This window comes from Rhinopithecus roxellana, chromosome 1 (assembly GCF_007565055.1).
Source record: "Rhinopithecus roxellana isolate Shanxi Qingling chromosome 1, ASM756505v1, whole genome shotgun sequence".
Taxonomy (NCBI): domain Eukaryota; kingdom Metazoa; phylum Chordata; class Mammalia; order Primates; family Cercopithecidae; genus Rhinopithecus; species Rhinopithecus roxellana.
Genome location: NC_044549.1, coordinates 198,354,606 through 198,374,937, shown reverse-complemented (window position 1 = coordinate 198,374,937; position 20,332 = coordinate 198,354,606). Strand labels below are relative to the sequence as shown.

The following is a 20,332-nucleotide window of genomic DNA, read 5'->3' as shown; positions in this document are numbered from 1 at the left end:
TTTCTTTGCAACAGGACCCAACTGAAGACACTAGTTGTTTTGCCAAGGCCTTTGACTGGAAGGGTATGCTTCCCTTTAAGGAGTCAAGCTTGACTTGCAGACCTGATAAAAGCTCCTTGGGAAAACTGGCCTCATACCTTGCCTACACAGTCCCCATACATGGTTCCTAATCTGTGGTGAGTAAAAAGTGTCACTTTTTAACAGGCCCAGGAACCCTATGCTCTTGGGACCTCAAGAAGAGAGGAGTTTACCCAACTCACAGGTATATGAGGGTACAAATCCATGGCTGGGCTCGGCTTTAGAAAGTCCTATCTGAGATTCCTTGTGGAATAGAGTTCCATCAAAGTCAATCTAAAAGTCCTCTGTAAAAATAATTCTTGCTGCACTTCATGCAAATAATCAAGCCAAGTATAAGACTAAAGTCTATTTTGCAAACAACTCAGTCCTATCATGGTTTGTTTTTAAGAAAAATGAGGACTGGAGAGAGAAAAATTACGTTTCAAAACTTATCACTAAATTCTAGACCCACTAGTTGTTTTCAAGTTTTTTGCCTAGTTTGTTTAAAAACTAACCCGGCTTATTCCTGTGATCCAACCAGAGATCTCCGACTATAGCCCAGAAGGAACAAAGGGGGACGGGTAATGTAAAAATCTGAATCTATTCTAGTTCTGAGCAATTATCCTGCAAATCCTGCTAGGTGGTGGGAATAAATAGGGTGCCTGTCATCCAGAGCTTTCCTTTTTGGGAAAGTAAGACCAAGAGAGCTAACCATAGCCAAGCTCCATGCACCCAAATCTTAGCAAACATAACCATAGCCACCAGTTATCTGGGTGTGACACAGGACATCCTTTTCTTTCCCTTGGAGGAGGACTCACTTCCACAGCTTCACCTTAGCATTCAGCTTATGATAAGGAGTCCATACAACCCCTGAGACACATTTTTGGTTCCACACTCAATTCCAAACATCAGGTCCCTAAGAAAAAAAAACTGGATCTGAGGGATCCAGAGGTAGATGGTAACAGAAGTTAAAAAGCACAGCACAGGTGAGCAAGACTAATTCCTGCCAATTAAGCCAAGCCTCCTGTTTCATGGATAAACATCATGCTAGTATCCATGACATAAATGAGGTCTAGAGAACTTGAAGGCTACTGACAGCAGGGGAGATAGGGCATATGTGGGTAAGAGTGGATATTTCCACCTCCTAGACCCCCCTGTTAACATGGGGGAAAGTCGCTTTGACATCCATGGGTAGCACCCTGTGATGGTCACCGGGTCTTGGGGATAAAAGGACAGAAGAAATAAAAAGGGACACCTCGCTTTCTCCCTCCCTCACCCACCCTGGGTTTTCGCTAGGAAGAGAAAGGAACCAGGGACACCTGCTCCCCTCTTTCTTGATGGATAGCCATTCATCTTCAGTCTGTCCCATTTTGAATGCATCCTGAACCCCTGGGACACCTTCTTTTTTCCTTTTCCTATTGTGTCCTCTCTTCACAGATAGGTAATTGTGTCTCCTTACTACAGGACACTCCCCTCGAATCCATCCTGTAAACTGCGAAAAGTTAATTTCCCAAACCTTAAACTTGAGATTGGTTTAGGATTGGGCTTGGGGGAAGGGAACCCAGAAGACTGACATGCCGGCAAAAGAGTAAAAGTTTTTTTTAACCAATCGGGCTTTTGGCCTCCCTCTCCCTGTGCAAACCAGTAAAAGGCCTCGGGATTTTCAAGCTGTCCTTCCCCCATCCTTGTTTTGTTTTGATACATGTTTTCTAATAACCCAGCATGTCTCTTCTTGCCTTCAGGCTATCAAACTCCAGTCGTGCAACTGGAGCCTCAGATAATGGTCCCTTTTGCCAGGAACCCTTAGATCAGCCTCTTAGGGAGATCTGACTGCCATTTTCCCAACACAGCACCCCCTGTCAGCAGGAAACAGTGTCTTTGTTCTTATCTTTATTCTAAGGGCAGTTAGATACACTCTTTTTTTTTTTTTTGAGACGGAGTCTTGCTCTGCCACCCAGGCTGGAGTGCAGTGGCCGGATCTCAGCTCACTGCAAGCTCCGCCTCCCGGGTTTACGCCATTCTCCTGCCTCAGCCTCCCGAGTAGCTGGGACTACAGGCGCTCACCTCGTCGCCCGGCTAGTTTTTTGTATTTTTAAGCAGAGACAGGGTTTCACCGTATTAGCCAGGATGGTCTCGATCTCCTGACCTCATGATCCGCCCGTCTCGGCCTCCCAAAGTGCTGGGATTACAGGCTTGAGCCACCGCGCCCAGCCAGATATACTCTTTAGAAGGGGGAATGATAGAGACAGGAGACAGCCAAACGCCTCCCAGGTCATTGAAAAATTCTGTCCCTTAACACACACGCAGTAAGGAAAATAAATCAATGTGGAGTGGCTCAGACTAAAGGCCCACATGCGCACTCAGGGAATGGGGTGGAGCCACTGGGAATTTGCACCTTATGCAGGGGGAGAAGCCTGGCCTCTTCAGCTGGTGTGTGGTGACCTGGTATTCAATCTGTGAGGTGGCAGCTTGTTGGCAGGACACACTTTTGTTCACTGAGGGCCTCCTTTTAATAAATTCCACTCTCCTCATCTTTCAATGTGTCCGCGTGCCTGATTTTTCCTGGGCATGCAACAAGAACCTGGATTTTAGCTGAGCTAAGGAGCAAAATATCCTGCATCAATGGTTCTTTCTTTCTTTTTTTTTTTTTTTGAGACGGAGTCTCGCTCTGTCACCAGAGTCACCATGCCTGGCCTGTTTTTAAATACTAGGTATAAATTGATGATTCACAAATTTAAACCTTCTTCCTGGACTGCTCTCCTGAGCTCCACACTCTTACAACTTATTACCTATTTGATATCTCTAACTGGATATGCAGTGGGCAATGAATCAAATTTAATGTGTACAAAACTGAGCTCCTGAACACCCCACCTCTACCCCAAATGTGTTTCTATATCTCCGTTAACTCCATCTTTCCAGTTGCTTAGGCCAAAAACCATATAGTCATCCCTGACCCTGTTCTTTCTCACTCTTCATATCCAATCTCAGCAAAGCTTTGGCTCTAATTTTAAAACATACCCACAATCCAACAGCTTCTTGCTAAATCCACTGCCACAGTGTAGAACCAAGCCAGCAACATCTCTTTATTGTGTTATTACAACAGTCTCTCTGCTTCTCTTTCTGCCCCACTCCCATCTTTTCTCAACCTAGCAGCAGAATAATTCTGTTAAAAAAGAAGTCAGAGATTGACTTCTGACATGACGTTATAAGGAACTCCACTGACCCACTCCCCAGTGAAACTGGTGAAATTAAAAAAAAGAATATTGGCGGGGCGCAGTGGCTCACACCTGTAATCCCAGCACTTTGGGAGGCCGAGGTGAGCGGATCACGAGGTCAGGAGATTGAGACCATCCTGGCTAACATGGTGAAACCTCGTCTCTACTAAAAATACAAAAAATCAGCCAGGCGTGGTGGTAGGCACCTGTAGTCCCAGCTACCCAGGAGACTGAGGCAGGAGAATGGCGTGAACCCAGGAGGCAGAGCTTGCAGTAAGCCGAGATCACACCACTGCACTCCAACCTGGGCGACCGAGTGAGACTCCATCTCAAAAAAAAAAAAAAAAAAAAAAGAAAAGAAAATTAAAGCCTCTGGAAATGTTCCCAAAGGCAAACAGCAAACAAAGAAACATCCGTTAGAGAACATTTATGAAAATTCATCAAGAAAGGTGGTCCTGTGTTATTTGAACCAAGATTGCTCTCTTCCTCCCATCTCAGCAAGGCAAACACTCCACTGTAGATTGCAGCAGCCGAGAAATAGGATCCCCCTCCAGCTCCTAATTGCAGGGGTGTCTTCCACAGAGCAGCAGGATGTCAGTGTATCATTGTGTCTCCAGCTAGCTACCTGATGCTGAGATAAAGTCCTAGACAAGTGTGGTTGAGAGGTGAGGGCTCTCTCTTCTCCCACCCAGCCCTCATCTTGCAACTGCATGCTGAGAACACTGGGGCCCTGATCATCCTTGTCCCAACTCATTAGGCAGTGGTTCCACACAAGGAAAGTCTAGAAGACCTGAGGCTGCTGCACTCCCCACCTTCCCCACAAAATGCTCAGCAACTAGAAAAGGTATTACTCAGAGACAAGACTGCCATTATCCCTATCCCCAACTCTAGTGCCCAGGCTCAGAGATTTTGCCTAGACGAAGAATCAGCCCATAAACAGATAAATCCTATTCTCTTCCCAAATGAGCTGAATTCATTTGCAACAGAGCATAGAGAAGTTCAAACGTGGCTAGGTGTGGTAGCTCATGCCTGTAATCCCAGCACTTTGGGAGGCCAAGGCAGGCAGATCATTTGAGGTCAGGAGTTCAAGACCAGCCTGACCAACACAGCAAAACCCCGTCTCTCTACTAAAAATACAAAACAAAAATTAGCTGGGCATGGTGGCACATGCCTGTAATCTTAGCTACTTGGGAGGCTGAGGCAGGAGAATCGCTTGAATGCAAGAGGTGGAGGTTGCAGTGCCGTACAGCCTAGGTGACAGAGCGAGACTCCGTCTCGGAGTGGGGTGTGGGGAAAAGAAGTTCAAACCTAAGGGCACTCTCAGGAACAGTGTAGGTTTTAGTGAAAGTAATTAGGAAGACATTCAAGATACAAGCTAAATTGTAGGCCTGTTCGCTTGCCAGAAGACAATGGGGATATAAGACAACTAGGAGTAGCTACAGTGGAGTCACAAGAAATAAAAAAGACAACCTCAGAAACTACTCCTTCAATGGAGCAAGAATTGAAGTAGTTTGTAAGACAACTTATGCCCTAGGACATTGTTAAAAAACAATAGAGCAATCAGCTAACAACTACTGGAGTTTCACAGCTGTGTGCAGTCATGGAAAGAAAGAGATCCCTACCAAAACCACTGTGATCCCAGGATAAAGGTGGGCATATCCAAAGCTGTGCTTTCCTGAGGAGCAATATCAAAGGCTTAACAGTATAGGAGGGAAATAGACTTCACTAAATTGATCCAGCCAGTTGCTAAGCAAATACGCAAACAAACAACAATAAGAAGCCCCAGAAGGTAGGCTGCCAGCTCTTCATCTCTGCAGAGATCTCTGTAACCGATCAGATGGAAACTAATTAGATGGATACTGATCTGCGCTTATGTGGAACTTTCTGGTATATCTAAAAGGAACCCAAAGTAAAATGTTTACTTAATAAAAAAAGAAGCAAAGTTAATGAGCAAATAGTGAGATAAAGTGAAATTTAAAACTACGCAAATGTAGATAGTTCTGGCATTATTTCTAATTGAGATCTAAGGAACCATCACTGAGAAGTGCTAGGATTTGAACAAAGGCATGCTAAATCCAGATCTCCTACTCCGAGGCTGAGGCACAAGTACTGCTTGAACCCAGGAGGCAGAGACTGCAGTGAGCCAAGATTGTGCCAGTGCACTCCAGCCTGGGTGACAGAGCAACACTGTCTTTAAAAAAAAAAAAAAAAAAAAAAAAAAAAAAAAAAAAAAAGAGCCAGGCGCGGTGGCTCAAGCCTGTAATCCCAGCACTTTGGGAGGCCGAGACGGGCGGATCACGAGGTCAGGAGATCGAGACCATCCTGGCTAACGCGGTGAAACCCCGTCTCTACTAAAAAAAATACAAAAAACTAGCCGGGCGAGGTGGCAGGTGCCTGTAGTCCCAGTTACTCAGGAGGCTGAGGCAGGAGAATGGCCTGGGCCCAGGAGGCGGAGCTTGCAGTGAGCTGAGATCCGGCCACTGCACTGCAGCCTGGGCGACAGAGCTAGACTCCGTCTCAAAAAAAAAAAAAAAAAAGAAAGGGAATTGTATATTTCACTTTTTCATTTCTCTGATTTCACAGTCAGCAACTCATGGTGTCAATGTCACTAGAGATAGCCTTCATGGGGCCGGGTGTTGTGGCTCACCTGTAATCCCAAAACTTTGGGAGGCCAAGGTGGGCAAATCATGAGGTCAGGAGATCAAGACCATCCTGGCCAACATGGTGAAACCCCGGCTCTACTAAAAATAAAAAAATTAGCTGGGCGTGGTGGCACGTGCCTGTAATCCCAGCTACTCGGGAGGCTGAGGCAGGAGAATCTCTTGAACACGGGAGGTGTAGGTTGCAGTGAGACGATATTGCATCACTGCACTCCAACCTGGTGACACAGCGAGACTCTGTCTCAAAAAAAAAAAAAAAAAAAGCCTTCAGGGCACAAAGTAAAAGTTGTAAAGACCACTGCACGGGCTCTCTTCTCCCATGTGTTCCCACTTCATGCTCCAGGTCTCTAGGCTGCTGGGAAAGCAAGAAGCACTTTACCTGGGAAGTCATCAATCTCAATTTTGCCAACAAACTTAAGGGAGTGGAAAAGTTCCCCATGGCATCACCACCATCATAAAGGGGAGTGCTCCCACCACTTTAGGAAAGGCTCTCAAATTTGGTTTTCAGACAAGAGCCCTTAGTCACATACATATATCTCATTAAATAAGCAGATACTTTACTTATTTAACAGGCATCAATTTTTTTTGTTTGAGTCCAGATCCATAAGGTGGAAACAAAGAACAAACAGTATGATTGTTCAGAAAGCAGGATGAACATTTCTCTCCAATAGGGTACCATTTTGTGAGCTCATAGTCCTTGAACACTGAAAATGAGGAAGGAAAAGAAGTATTTTAGACGGAAAAAGGTAGTATAAAGAGGTGTTCCAATAAAGGTGCGATCGACCTAAAAGGTTACTGAAACAACAAACCCATCAAAAACAACTATAATTGACAGAAAGGTAGAAACATTAACGCTGTTGGAAAGCTCAAATGACAGAAGTTCATAAATTCTTAATCATCTGATCTAGGCCTCTCCTCATTACCATTCACACCACTCACAAAGATCCCATTAAATCAGCTCATAATCAGGTTTACAAAAACAAGACTCCTTAAGAGATGTGGCAATGTAAGAAGTGGCGCACGGCCGGGCGCGGTGGCTCAAGCCTGTAATCCCAGCACTTTGGGAGGCCGAGGCGGGCGGATCACGAGGTCAGGAAATCGAGACCATCCTGGCTAATGCGGTGAAACCCCGTCTCTACTAAAAAAATACAAAAAACTAGCCGGGCGAGGTGGCGGGCGCCTGTAGTCCCAGCTACTCGGGAGGCTGAGGCAGGAGAATGGCGTAAACCCGGGAGGCGGAGTTTGCAGTGAGCTGAGATCTGGCCACTGCACTCCAGCCTGGGTGACAGAGCGAGACTCCTTCTCAAAAAAAAAAGAAAAAAAAGAAGTGGCGCACGTACACAGCCACAGCAAAAGACTACGTTAGTGAAAACTGTAGGGTTTATCATAAGCAAAAATGACAGTGCTCTCCACCGTGAAAAAGAGAAAGAAATCGGGGCCGGGCGCGGTGGCTCAAGCCTGTAATCCCAGCACTTTGGGAGGCCGAGACCGGCGGATCACGAGGTCAGGAGATCGAGACCATCCTGGCTAACATGGTGAAACCCCGTCTCTACTAAAAAATACAAAAAACTAGCCGGGCGAGGTGGCGGGCGCCTGTAATCCCAGCTACTCGGGAGGCTGAGGCAGGAGAATGGCGTGAACCCGGGAGGCGGAGCTTGCAGTGAGCCAGGATCCGGCCACTACACTCCAGCCTGGGTGACAGAGCGAGACTCCATCTCAAAAAAAAAAAAGAAAAAGAAAAAGAAATCGGACGAGTCTCCTTTAAGTGAAAATAGAGACTGTGAGAACACAGACATTGCTGACATCTGTGTTTTAACATTCCATTTACTTAAGGATAAAAGAGAAGTGTTTGGAACATAAATAAACTCTTCCCTATAGGAAGGTCAGAAATGTGGAAATACGCAGAAGCTGGTGGGAGCAAAAGCCGATCCTGAAACAAGGATATCTAGAGAGGTAGCCCTGGTCGGGATGTGGGAAGAGGCCTGCGAAGAAACAGCAGAACTGAGGGAAAAAAAGGGAAGAACGGCAGGTCCACTGCCCATCCCGAGCGCCTACAACTGCGCCAGACTCCTAGCATGCGCACAGGACACAGAAGGAAGGGATGACCTTTTCGGCTAGCGTATTGTCTTTGAGCGACAGAGAGGGATTCCGAAACGCCCCCGCCGGTCACTCAGCTTCTGCAGTTCATGCCCAGCAAGAACCTTGCGGGCGGTCCGAGGTTGCCATCTTTTCACAGCTGTATTTGGGGGCAAAGATAGGGTAACGAAGTCTGGGGTCCAGACTTACTTTTGCAGCCGGGTGCCATAGCGCCCTCACCCCTCGATCCCGGGAACAATGCAGCCGACGCCTCCACCTCCCGACTGCGCCGCGCGCGACTGAATTCCGCCCGCTCAAAATGGCCGCGAATTTGAATTTGGCGCTTGTATCCGACGTTGACGCCCGAATGGAGGCCGCCATGTTGCCGGCCTACGCATCAGGGGCGTGGTCCAGTTGACGTCACAGCTAAGCGCCTCTGTATCGTTGCGAATCGGTCGCGGAACCTGTCTTTACCTAGAGCTACCATGAGCAAGCGGAACCGGGTATCGTACGTACGGCCAGCGGAGCCAGCGTTTCTGGCCCGCTTCAAGGAACGGGTCGGCTACAGGGAGGGACCAACCATAGAGAGTAAGGTGAGCCCTCGCCCGTCGTGTTACTTCGGAAGCGCGGCCAGCCGGCCACTTTCAACTTTTGCCTCTACTTGGAGGGTGGGTGCTGTCGGGTCCCTCTTTTCACCCGCGCTCGGCACCAATTCCGATGGAACTCGGACCCGCAGCCTGGTTCTTTTCAAGCGACTACAGACCCCTACACCCTGGAAGCTCTGTAGGTTTCAGAGCGCTGCTGTTTTCCTGAAAATGACCTTACATATAAACCGCCTGGTCCTTGGTAGATGGTAAAGAAAGATCACTTTCTTTTCTCTTCTTTCTCTCTTGTTTACCTCAAAAGCTGTGAATTCGCAGGGTGACTTAGTTACAGCGTCGTCCCGTATTCCAGATAAGGACACAGGCCACTCGATCAAATGACCCCCGCCCCAACCGTGTCCTAGGACTCGAGTCTGGAACGTCTTCGGAGGAATGTCCTGAATCTGTTTCTATGCTTTGTTAAGTTAAAAAAAAAAAATTAGAAAAATATATAGGCCGGGCGCGGTGGCTCAAGCCTGTAATGCCAGCACTTTGGGAGGCCGAGACGGGCGGATCACGAGGTCAGGAGATCGAGACCATCCTGGCTAACACGGTGAAACCCTGTCTCTACTAAAAAATACAAAAAAGTAGCCGGGCGAGGTGGCGGGCGCCTGTAGTCCCAGCTACTTGGGAGGCTGAGGCAGGAGAATGGCGTAAACCCGGGAGGCGGAGCTTGCAGTGAGCTGAGATCCGGCCACTGCACTCCAGCCTGGGCGACAGAGCAAGGCTCCGTCTAAAAAAAAAAAAAAAAAAAAGTAGGCAAAAGCCCTAAATATCCTAGGTCTAAATAGAACAGGAGCTTCAGGAAAGAGCCACACCTGACTACTGTTGTTTAGGGCTGGAGGGATCAGTATTGAACACATGAATGACAAGAAAGCAAAACAGCTAAGTTGCTGATACCGAGAAAGTTTTAATGGTCTAGATAGAAGAGCAAACCAGCCACAACATTCCCTTTAACCAAAGCGTAATCTAGAGCAAGGTCCTAACTCTTTTCAATCCTCTGAAGTCTGAGACATGTGAGAAAGCTGCAGAAGAAAAGAGTGAAGCTAACAGAGGTTGGTTCATGAGGTTTAAGGAAAGAAGCCATCTCCATAACATAAAAGTATGAGATGAAGAAGCAGATTATTCAGATCTAGCTAAGATAGTTGATGAAAATGGTTGCACTAAACAGGTTTTCAATGTAGATGAAACAGCCTTCTATTGGAAAAAGATGCCATCTAGGACTTTTTTTTTTTTTTTTTTTTTTTTTTTGAGACAGGGTCTCACTCTATCACCCAGGCTGGAGTGCAGTGGTGCAATCACAGCTCACTGCAGCCTTGACCTCCTGGGCTCAAGTGATCCTCTTGCCTCAGTCTCCCAAGTAGCTGGGACTACAGGCACGCACCACCACTGGGTAGGTAATTTTTGTATTTTTTTATAGAGACAGGATCCCACTGTGTTGCCAAGGCTGGTCTCAAACTCCTGGACTCAAGCAATCCTCCCACTTTAGCCTCTCAAAAACCACTATGCCTGGCCCATTTAGGACTTTAATAGCTAGAGAGAAGTCAGTGACTGGCTTCAAATTTTCAAAGGACAGGTTAACGCTCTTGTTAGGGGCTAATGCAGCTGGTGACTTTTAAGTTGAAGCTAATATTTACCATTCCAAAAATCCTAGGGTCCTTAAGAATTACACTAAATCTAATCTACCTGTGCTCTAGAAATGGAAAAACAAAACCTTGATGACAGCACATCTCTTTATAGTATGGTTTACTGAATTATTTTAAGCCCACTGTTGAGACCTATTGCTCAGAAAAAAAAGATTATTTCAATATATTACTGCTGATTGACACTACACCTGGTCACCCAAGAGCTCTGATGGAGATCTACAAGGAGATTAATGTGGTTTTCATGCTTGCTAACACAACATCCATTCTGCAGCCCATGAATCAAGGAGTAATTTCTATTTTCAGTCTTATTATTTAAGAAATAACAGCCAGGCACAGTGACTCACACTTGCAATCCCAGCATTTTGGGAAGTCAAGGCAGGTGGATTGCTTGAGCCCAGGAATTCAAGACCAGCCTGGCCAACATGGTGAGACCCCATCTCTACAAAAAATACAAAATTTAGCCAAGTGTGGTGGCATGCACCTGTGGTCCCAGCTACTTGGGAGGCTGAGGTGGGAAGATTCCCTGACCCCAGGTAGGTTGAGGCTGCAATCAGCCATGATCGCACCACTGCACTCCAGCCTGGGTAACAGAGCCAGACCCTGTCTCAAAACAAAACAAAACAAAACAAAAAGTCAAAACCATTTGTAAGGCTACAGCTGCCATGGATAGTGATTCCTCTGATGCATCTGGACATTGTAAATTGAAAACTTTATGGAAAGGTTTCACCATTCTAGACACGTTAAGAACATCCATGATTCATGGGAAGAGGGCAAAATATCAGCATTAACAGGAATTTGGAAGAGGTTGATTCCAGCCTTCATGGATGACTTTGAGAGGTTCAGGCCTTCAATGGAGGAAGTAATTGCAGGTGTGGTAGAACAAGGAAAAGAAGTAGAATTAGAAGTAGAGCCTGAAAATGTAACTAAGTTGTTGCAGTCTCAAAAATTGAACACATGAGTTGCTTCTTATTGATGAGCAAAGAAAATGGTTTATTGAGATGGAATCTACTTCTGGTGAAGATGCTGTGAACATTGTTGAAATGTCAACAAAGGATTTAGAGTAAACTTACTTGGTAAAGCAGCAGCAGGTTTAAGAGGACTGATTCGAATTTTGAAAGGAGTTCAGCTGTGGGTAAAATGCTATGAAACAGCATTGCAGCATCACAAAAGAGAAATCTTTTGTGAAAGGAAGACTCAATTAATGCAGCAAACTTCACATTGTCTCATTTTAAAAAATTGCCACAGCCACCCCGCCTTTCAGCAACTACCGCCCTCATCAGTCAACATCCATCAGCATCAAGGGCAGACCCTTCACTGGCAAAAAGATGAGGACTCACTGAAGGCTCAGATGAGCTTTAATGTTGTTAGCAATGAAGTATTTTTAAATTAAGGTAGGTACATCTTCCAAACTCCTGTTAATGTTGATATTTTGCCTCCTCCCATGAATCGTGGATGTTCTTAATGGGATCTAGATTTTTTTAGACATAATGATACTGCATACTTAATACTAACTGTAGTTAGTGTATAGTATAAACATAGCTTTTATGTGAACTGGGAAACCAGAAAATTTGTGTGACAGTTTATTTTGATGCTTGCTTTGTTGTGGTGATCTGGAACCAAATCTGCGGTATCTTCAAGGTATGCCAGTAGGATGAGTATGTGCTAACCCCATGCACTGTGCCAGGCTCTGAAAGGATGAAGAGATGGATCTCCAAAATGCCATGTTCTTTAACACTTCCTGCCCTATTTTCACAGGTCACCATCTCTCTGAAACCCTTCAAAGCTCTCCAAACAGTTACTCATTCTCTGTTTTTCTCTTTGCCTTATCTATATCTTACCTATAACACTCATTTTATATTGCAACTACTTGCTTTCCTGTTTATCTTCACCACTAGATTGAACTCTTTAAGTTAGTGTCTTAATCCTTCCATATTTTCCCAGCACCTAGCACAGTGCCTGGCACTAAGTAGTAGTGTTGTATTTGTTAATGACTGTGCTTGTTATCAGGTTAGACTTCATGGAGGAGGGATATTTAGGTAGACTCTTGAGCATGGTTAGGTCAGTAGGTAGAGATGAAGAGAATGGCATGGGTAAAGGTGTAGAGATTTGAGAGTCATGGACTGTATGTAGAAGTATTAGAGGGACTAGTGGAGATGAGGTCATGTGGACTATTTAGTAAGCAACAGGGAGCCATTTTTTTCTTAGAGGTAACACAGGGAATGACTGATCCCCATGACTAAAAATAGGGATGGTGACAAAGAGGATAAGGTTTGAGAAAAGGGACATAGATTCAGCAATGAGAAGACGAGACTCTCTCAGCTTTACTTTGCTTGAGGTCCTGGTGATGACCCTGTACACACAGTTGACAGCTTGAAGGTTACAGCTTGGAATGCTCTCTTAAGAGAACTTTGGGAATCCTTTCCAAGTAATGTCAGTGATTTTCGCTTATTTATGTACTCAAGGGAGTTTCCCTTAGAGAAGTACGCCATGTTTCAGTGTGAGAACCACTTCATTTTTAATCAGTTTGGCAATATACAGTATTCCCCTATTATGTTCCAAGATCCCCAGTGGCTTCCTTAAACCATGGATAATACCGAATTCTATATATACTATGTTTTTTTCCATACATATATACCTATGATGTTTACTATATAAATTAGGAATATCAGCAGATTAGTAACTAATAATAGAACAATTATAACAATATACTCTAGTAAAAGTTATGTGAATTTGCTTGTTTGCTTGCTGTCTCTAAATATTTTATTATACTGTACTCACCCTTCTTTCATACTACAGTTGACCACAGGTAACTGAAATTATGGAACATGAAATTGAGGATAAGGAGGGGACTACTGTAGTCAGGATTTTAGTCATCTATTAACAAAAATAAGTGAGTTTCATGGGAAATCATTCTGCAGTTAAACTAAATCATCCTATTCACTTTTTTTTTTTTTTTTTGAGGCGGAGCCTTACTCTGTTGCTTAGGCTGAAATACAGTGACTCAATCTCAGCTCACTGCAACCTCTGCCTTTTGGGTTGAAGCAATTCTCCTGCCTCAGGCTCCCAAGTAGGTGGGATTACAGGTCCACGCCCAGGTAATTTTTGTATTTTTAGTAGAGATGGGGGGTTTCACCATGTTTGCCAGGCTAGTCTTGAACTGCTAACCTCAAGTGATCCGCCTGCCTAGGCCTCCCAAAGTGCTGGGATTACAGGCGTGAGCCACTGCGCCTGGCCTTATTCACTTGCTTGAGAGTTATTCAGAAATGTCTTTGAACAGTCATCAGTGGCTGCTGCCACTGTCCTTAGACTATTTCTCTTGTTTTCCAGGCAGTCACATTTAAAAAAAAGAAGAGAGTCAGAATTAATTATTCTCAATTTAAGAAACAAAAGGAATGATTTTATTTCACCTTCCCATATTTTTGGCTAAAAAAACTTATTACCTATTTGTGATCATTTATTGGAGACTTTCAGAGAAAAATAGGCAGAAACTGATGAATAATCAGTGAAGTAACATGAATACCATTAAAGAGAATGTACTTGTCCAGTGATAGAGCAGACTTGGGAACTTTGAGATATAGTCAGAAGGGCACAAGCAACTTGCCAGGGCTTCACGTAGTTCATCATTTTCCATTCTGTTTATCATTCATGAGTAGATCAACAAATATTTCTGGAAGTCCTGCCTCTCCAGAAGGCACTTGTCCAATGGAAACCAGCAGAAAAACATTGGTGCCACAGTGCAGTACATGCTACCTATGAGCTATGCACAGTGTAAGAAACAAGAGGAGGTGAGATTCAGGTAAGCACTTCTAGAGGCTCTGAATCTGGAAGGCAACTTGAGTAGGAGTTGGTCAGGGGCTATGGGGCTTAATAGGCAGTAGGAATTTGTTCAGAGACGGGGAAAGCAAAGGAGCTAATATATTTATAAATCTCCAAGCACTCAAACCTTGCCATGCCAGAGTCTAGATGCCATGAGAGAGTGGTACAGGATAAAGCTATGGTTATGGGCTGAGGCTAATTCTTGCAGGGCTTTGTTGCCTTGTTTGGGAGACAAGGAAGTCTCTATGAGAAGTGGAGTAATGAGTGATTGTGTTTGAATAACATGTGAAAATACATTTTGGTATGCATACCTTTCAACCCAACAGTTCCACCTCTAGTGAACTGTTAACATTACAAGTTCTTGGCTGGTCACAGTGGCTCACGCCTGTAATCCCAGCACTTAGGGAGGCTGAGATGGGTGGATCATGAGGTCAGGAGATCGAGACCATCCTGGCTAACAAGGTGAAACCCTGTCTCTACTAAAAATACAAAAAATTAGCCGGGTGTGGTGGTGGGTGCCTGTAGTCCCAGCTACTCGGGAGGCTGAGGCAAGAGAATGGTGTGAACCCAGGAGGTGGAGCTTGCAGTGAACCGAGATGGCGCCACTGCACTCCAGCCCGGGAAACAGAGCGAGACTCCATCTCAAAAAAAAAAAAAAAAAAAGTTCTTGTATATAAGTTCCCAAAAGTGAGCAAAACAAGCTGCATGAGGTTTTTTCATAGTAGAAAAAAGTCTGGAAACAAGCAAAATTTATATTTACAAGATACTGGTCAAATAAATCATGAAGTGACTATGTAAATGCAAGGCAGTGATTTTTTAAAAATCAGATAATTCTATATGTATCTTAAAGTACTGTGCAAAGATATTTTTTGAGTTAAGTTGTGGGAATGGGGCTCTTATGGTGTCTGACATTTCAAAAATCTGAATCAATTGGCAAAATATTACCATCTGTTACACATATACAGGGAGTACATGGTTTCTCTTATATTATTCTCTGTACTTTATGTTTAAGAAATTTCATAAATACGAAAAAAGCAAGTCACAGTAATATATACAGTGTTGTTGGTATACAAAAAGTTTTATGTACTTGCATGGTTGTATAGACGTGGAAAATAGCTGTTGGATATCCACCAAACTGAAGCTATTAGGAGGGGGAAAAGATGAGCAGAGGTGAGAGAGAGTCCATTTTACTTGCTTCTTTCTATACTTTGATGGTGTTTATTTCTTGTCTAACTCAGAGAAGAGACAGGTGAAAAGTGCTGATGAGGAGCAAACAACTGACATGGCACAGTGCTGCCCTGAGTAGGCTAGGAATGACAGCAGTACCCAAAGCAGAGGGTCCCTCACACTAGCAACTACAAGTTGGGTCGTGCTGAGATGGAAATGAATCCCACCAGACAGGCACTCCAGGGTGAATGGCAGTTAAACCTGTTCCCTTGTGTGGCAAGCTAAGTCTCTTTGGAGTTACCTTAAAATTCACTGCCCTTATTTACTCAATAAAGATACCCTTCTCGTGAATAATTACAGTTTCTCTTAGAGGCAGTGGTTCTGTTTGTCTCAAGATCAGTGATCTATACGCATTGCATTGTGTTTTTCCGTAGAGAATTCAGCCTCAGCCCCCAGATGAAGATGGGGATCACAGTGACAAAGAAGATGAACAGCCTCAAGTGGTGGTTTTGAAAAAGGGAGACCTGTCAGTTGAAGAAGTCATGAAAATTAAAGCAGAAATAAAGGCTGCCAAAGCAAGTAGGTCTGAAAGTAATCTGGTTTTTCTGACAATGTAAGGAGCCCGGGGTATGAAATTGTTTATTTTATTTAGTAGTGTGGTATGTTTCAAGGCAGCAGTTCCAGGTTCCAGCCTTAGCTTTGACACTTACCAGATGTGTAACCTTGAGCAAGTTATTACACCTCTCAGCCTCAATTTCATCATCAGTAAAATGGAAATAATTGTACCTATTGGGTTGTTATCAGGATTAAGTGTGAATTTAAGTAAAAGCATCCTATTTTTTTTTTTAAAAAATAGGTGGTTAGACTTACAAACCAGTTGATAAAGGTGTATTTCATTACTGCCTGAAGTTTGGTATGCTGTGTAGTATATTTTTCATTATTTCTGAACATTTACTACATTGCTTTAGGGGAAAATGCTGTAGTTCCAAACAATCACTTTTGAAAATACTTAAAAATACAACCTGATTGCAATTGGGAACTGGCAATATTATAGAATACTTTAGCATGTGAGTTTTTATTAAGTAACTGCATGTCTTGAGGGCAGTTTAGCTAGAAATAATGGAGAAGACCAGACTGAATCAAATTCAGGGATATCCTTAAATACAATATGAGATTTTCTTGTTATTTGCTTCTAAGATAAAGGCAAAATAATGAGGAGAAGGAAGTTCTTAAAAATTCTGGTTTTGCTCAGATGAAGAACCAGCCCCAGCTGATGGAAGAATCATATACCGAAAACCAGTCAAGCGTCCCTCAGATGAAAAATATTCAGGTTTAACAGCAAGCTCAAAAAAGAAGAAGGCAAATGAAGATGAAATAAATCAGGACTCGGTCAAAAAGAGCTCACAAAAACAAATTAAAAATAGTAGCCTCCTTTCTTTTGACAACGAAGATGAAAATGAGTAAGTGTAAATATTTTGAATTTAGTCTACTTTGAAAGTATATGGAGTGTTTTTTAAAATAACATTTTTTCCTATTATAAAGATACTACAAGTTCCTTATAGAAAGTTTAGGAAATAGAGAAAAAAATTTAATAAACTACATCTATTCATCAATCAGAGGGGTATTGACCCCTCTGACTTAAAATGCCAACTCTATAGAAATTAGCTAGTATTAACATTTTGTTATTTCCCTTGTGTGGTTGTATATGTATGTAAATTATATTTTTAAGCAAAATACATTTTTTTGTGTGTAAACAAAATTTTATAAATACAGTTGTGTTGCAAATGTTCTTTGTCCTGCTTCTCACTTGACATTGCATTATGAGTATTCTTCCAGGTCAGTAAATTTCAAAAACCGACATTAATAGCTACAGAGAATTTCATAATCTCATTGTATCTTTTTCATTAGCAATAGCTCCACTTTGGGTGGGGGAGATAATAATGTGCCTTGTTAAAATACCTCCCTAACTCCTGCTAAGGGTGGCCATGAGACTCAGCTCTGGCAAGTTAAGAAATACAGGTGGAATTCTGCTTGATAAAGCTGCTGGGTTTTTTGATACAAAAGGACAGACTTGGCAAGCATGAGCCTTTGCTCTTATCTGTTCATCCTACTTGGAATGCAGAGATAAAACCTGAGTAGCAGAGCCATTTTTAGACATAAGGAAGGCAGCCATGTGCTTTGGGTCATGTTAGTAAAAAGACTCAGAACTTGGCTCCTTGCTGACATGCCTCCAGGAGCTGCTACACCAGCTTGGATTGCTGACCTCTGACTTCTTGGTAGTGAGAAGAGTAAACACTGTGCTTAATTAGGCCTCGGTCAGGTTTCTCTTATATGTAGCCAAATGCAGTCCTAAATAATACAATAAATAACTGGTCAAACTGTTACTGGTGGAGGGTGTCCAGGTTCTTGGCATTTTGGACAAATAATTGGACAAAACGCACAAAGCAATGAATATCCTCTAGAGGTTTGTCATTGGTTACTTGGTATACACCCTATGTAAATGAAGTAGTGGCCCGTGACCTGTCTGATTGGTGCAGAAAGTGACCAATCAGAGGCTGAAGGGAAGTTAGAAAGTTATACTCCTGTGTAAATGAAGACTTGGCCTATGACCAGTCTGATTGGTTGCAGGAAGGGACCAATCAGAGGCACTTACGTTTTTCATCTGCAATGCAGAAAAGGCAAGGAGATTGCAAAGGGAATAGCCTCTCATCCTTTTGTTACTTAGGTATGGAGAGGTGGGGTTTCCTTTTGATTCAGTTCTAGGAAGTCAATGTGAATCAGCCTTAGGTTCCCTGCCTCCAGACCCTATTCTCCTGCCTCATTTTCCCCCTGAGAGAGGTGATCCTCATAAATCTTTATGGGAGGCTAAGAGACTGAGGGTCTTTCTTCTGTAACTGCTTCATGCTAACTTGGGACATACTCCCTACCTATTAGAGATCACGTAACTCTCACCCTGCTTTGTCTAGTGGAGACAGGGTAGCTTCTTGATGGCCGGTGGGGTGTTCACCTGAAACTGGCTAGAAATCTTGTCATATGATCATCTAACTTGGTGGTCTCTAGGCAAAGGGAAATGGATTTAGTTAAAAGATTTAACAAATATGATCCAAAAACCAAGGCAAGTATAATCATTAATAATGGGCTGGCCAAGGGAGGGAACCATGAAACCCAACTTAGTGCCCTTTAGCTGCCCCATGACCCGACAACTGTTACCATATTTTGGAGGCCCAGTCAGCTAGTTTTCAGGTGGTGTCCCTTACAAACCCTGATTGCTTGACGTCAAAACAGCATTCTTCTAGGAAAAAGACATAAGCCATCTTTTTCAGTGGCTAGGAAATCTAGTTCCCTTTGATTTTGCGAAGCGACCACTGCCAAGGAGCCTATCTGATTTTGTAAGGCGACGATACTTTGAGCAATGTCATTTAAGCTTTCCATAAAATCCTTGGACACGCGTTGGTAATAGGATAGGGAAGTTGCAGTCCCGCTAACTCCTATTCCTACCCCTGCTGTTATTCCTAGCCCTTGTGTCTTGGTGGTTGCAGTTAAAGGTATAATGAGGGATTGGTTGTTGGGAGCTATATTAATTTCAGGACATACAAAGACAAATCACAGCAGAACCAATCTAACTTCAAAATAAGCTTCAGTCCTGTATACTTGGCCTGATTACCCACACAAAGTGCAACAAGAATCGTTGTCCATATAGACTCTCCTAGATTGGCTTTGCTGGAACATTTCACAAGGCCATTTCAGTCAAAGTCCTGAGAAAGTAACCGGTTTCTTCAATTGTGTCCTATTACAAAAGTAAACGTGGTTATTAATGTTATACAAACAAATACCATGAATTAAGAATATTCATAAATAGTTTACAAATTCTGGAGAAATTAGAATACTCTATATACTTAAAGTATATTTCAAGGCTATAAATAGTTCAAACTAAAAAGATTATTCAGACTGAAAAAACAAAAAGAATTAGCAATATTTCAAACAACAAAAGCCATACAAATTATTTCAGTCTTCCATTAGTTCATTTCAGTCCATCGTAATCAACTCCTGCTCTACTTCATATTCATCTTTATGAACACATCAGCCTTTCAATTAGTGCCTTGGAAGTTTTCTGTCTAATCCAATGGCACACTCTCCAAAGTTATCAGAAACCTGCATTCAAGAGTTCTTTTCATGAACTCCTCCAAAGAAGTAAGCCTTGGACTGTAGCTGAGTATAAGTCACTTTTTTTTTTTTTTTTGAGAAGGATCAAAGCAAAACATCAATTATGGATGACAAAAGTTTTAAGACAGCCATAAAAGACACAGTTGACAAAGAAATTTGGTTATTTCTGTGGCTTACAACAATTTTAACATCATCATTACAACATATATTAAGACATCAGAATTTTAGAAATCTCATAAAACCCTGGAACACATATTAACAACAAATCTCTATCAGTATAACCCAAAAGAAGCTAAACACCACCTCACACTTGACAATGTTTCCTGTATGATTCTAACATTACAAATGAGCCTAATATATCACTCTTGGACTTCAGGAAGCCTGATATCTAAAAAGTTAGTTTAAGGTCAAAAGTTTTCGAATTAACTTTTTTCCATTAGTATGGTCATATTTTTCTTACTAATTTGTAAGTTATGTAATTTATCAATTTTTTGTTGTTCTGTTCCCCAACCTCTATGTCAGATAAAGAATCACCCAGGCCAGATACAATGGCTCATGCTTGTAATCCCAACACTTTGGGAAGCCAAGGTAGGAGAATTGCTTGAAGCCAGGAACCTGAGACCAGCCTGGGCGACAAAGCAATACCCCTATCTCTACAAAAAATAAAAAATAGCCAGGTGTAGGGACACACACCTGTAATCCCAGCTGCTCAGGAGGCTAAGCAGGAGGATGGCTTGGACCCAGGAGTTCAAGGCTGCAGTGAGCTATGATTGCACCACTGCACTCCAGCCTGGGCAACAAAGTAAGAACTATCTCTTAAAAAAATAAAAAATAAAAATAGGCCAGGCGCAGTGGCTCACGCCTGTAATGCCAGCACTTTGGGAGACTGA

General features: G+C 43.1%; 2 protein-coding genes across 3 annotated transcripts in view; one reads left to right on the top strand and one right to left on the bottom strand.

Annotated features, from left to right (window-relative positions):
• KIF15 (kinesin family member 15) overlaps positions 1–8,386 on the bottom strand; it is an 89,237-nt gene extending 80,851 nt beyond the window's left edge. The window contains exon 1 of the mRNA XM_010374378.2: positions 8,219–8,386. Within this exon, the coding sequence (XP_010372680.1) occupies positions 8,219–8,237 (19 nt within the window). The 5' untranslated portion in view covers positions 8,238–8,386. The remainder of the gene's footprint in view (positions 1–8,218) is intronic.
• Positions 8,387–8,429: 43 nt separating this feature from the next.
• Positions 8,430–20,105, top strand: KIAA1143 (KIAA1143 ortholog). Of its 2 annotated transcripts, none has more exons than XM_010374376.2 (3): positions 8,430–8,601; positions 15,713–15,857; positions 16,531–20,105. In XM_010374376.2, exons 1-3 carry the CDS (start codon positions 8,494–8,496, stop codon positions 16,740–16,742), a joined length of 465 nt encoding a protein of 154 aa, XP_010372678.1. In that variant the 5' UTR covers positions 8,430–8,493; the 3' UTR covers positions 16,743–20,105. The 2 variants fall into 2 exon arrangements, with proteins under 2 accessions (XP_010372678.1, XP_030791794.1); XM_030935934.1 differs by having other exon boundaries at positions 8,448–8,601; positions 16,476–20,105.
• The last annotated feature ends 227 nt before the right edge of the window (positions 20,106–20,332 follow it).

Coding starts and splice junctions, on each gene's coding strand:
- KIAA1143 (XM_010374376.2), top strand. CDS start 8,494: ATGAGCAAGCGGAACCGGGTATCGTACGTACGGCCAGCGGAGCCAGCG. Junction 8,602..15,712: donor GACCAACCATAGAGAGTAAG/GTGAGCCCTCGC, acceptor GTTTTTCCGTAG/AGAATTCAGCCTCAGCCCCC. Junction 15,858..16,530: donor AATAAAGGCTGCCAAAGCAA/GTAGGTCTGAAA, acceptor GGTTTTGCTCAG/ATGAAGAACCAGCCCCAGCT.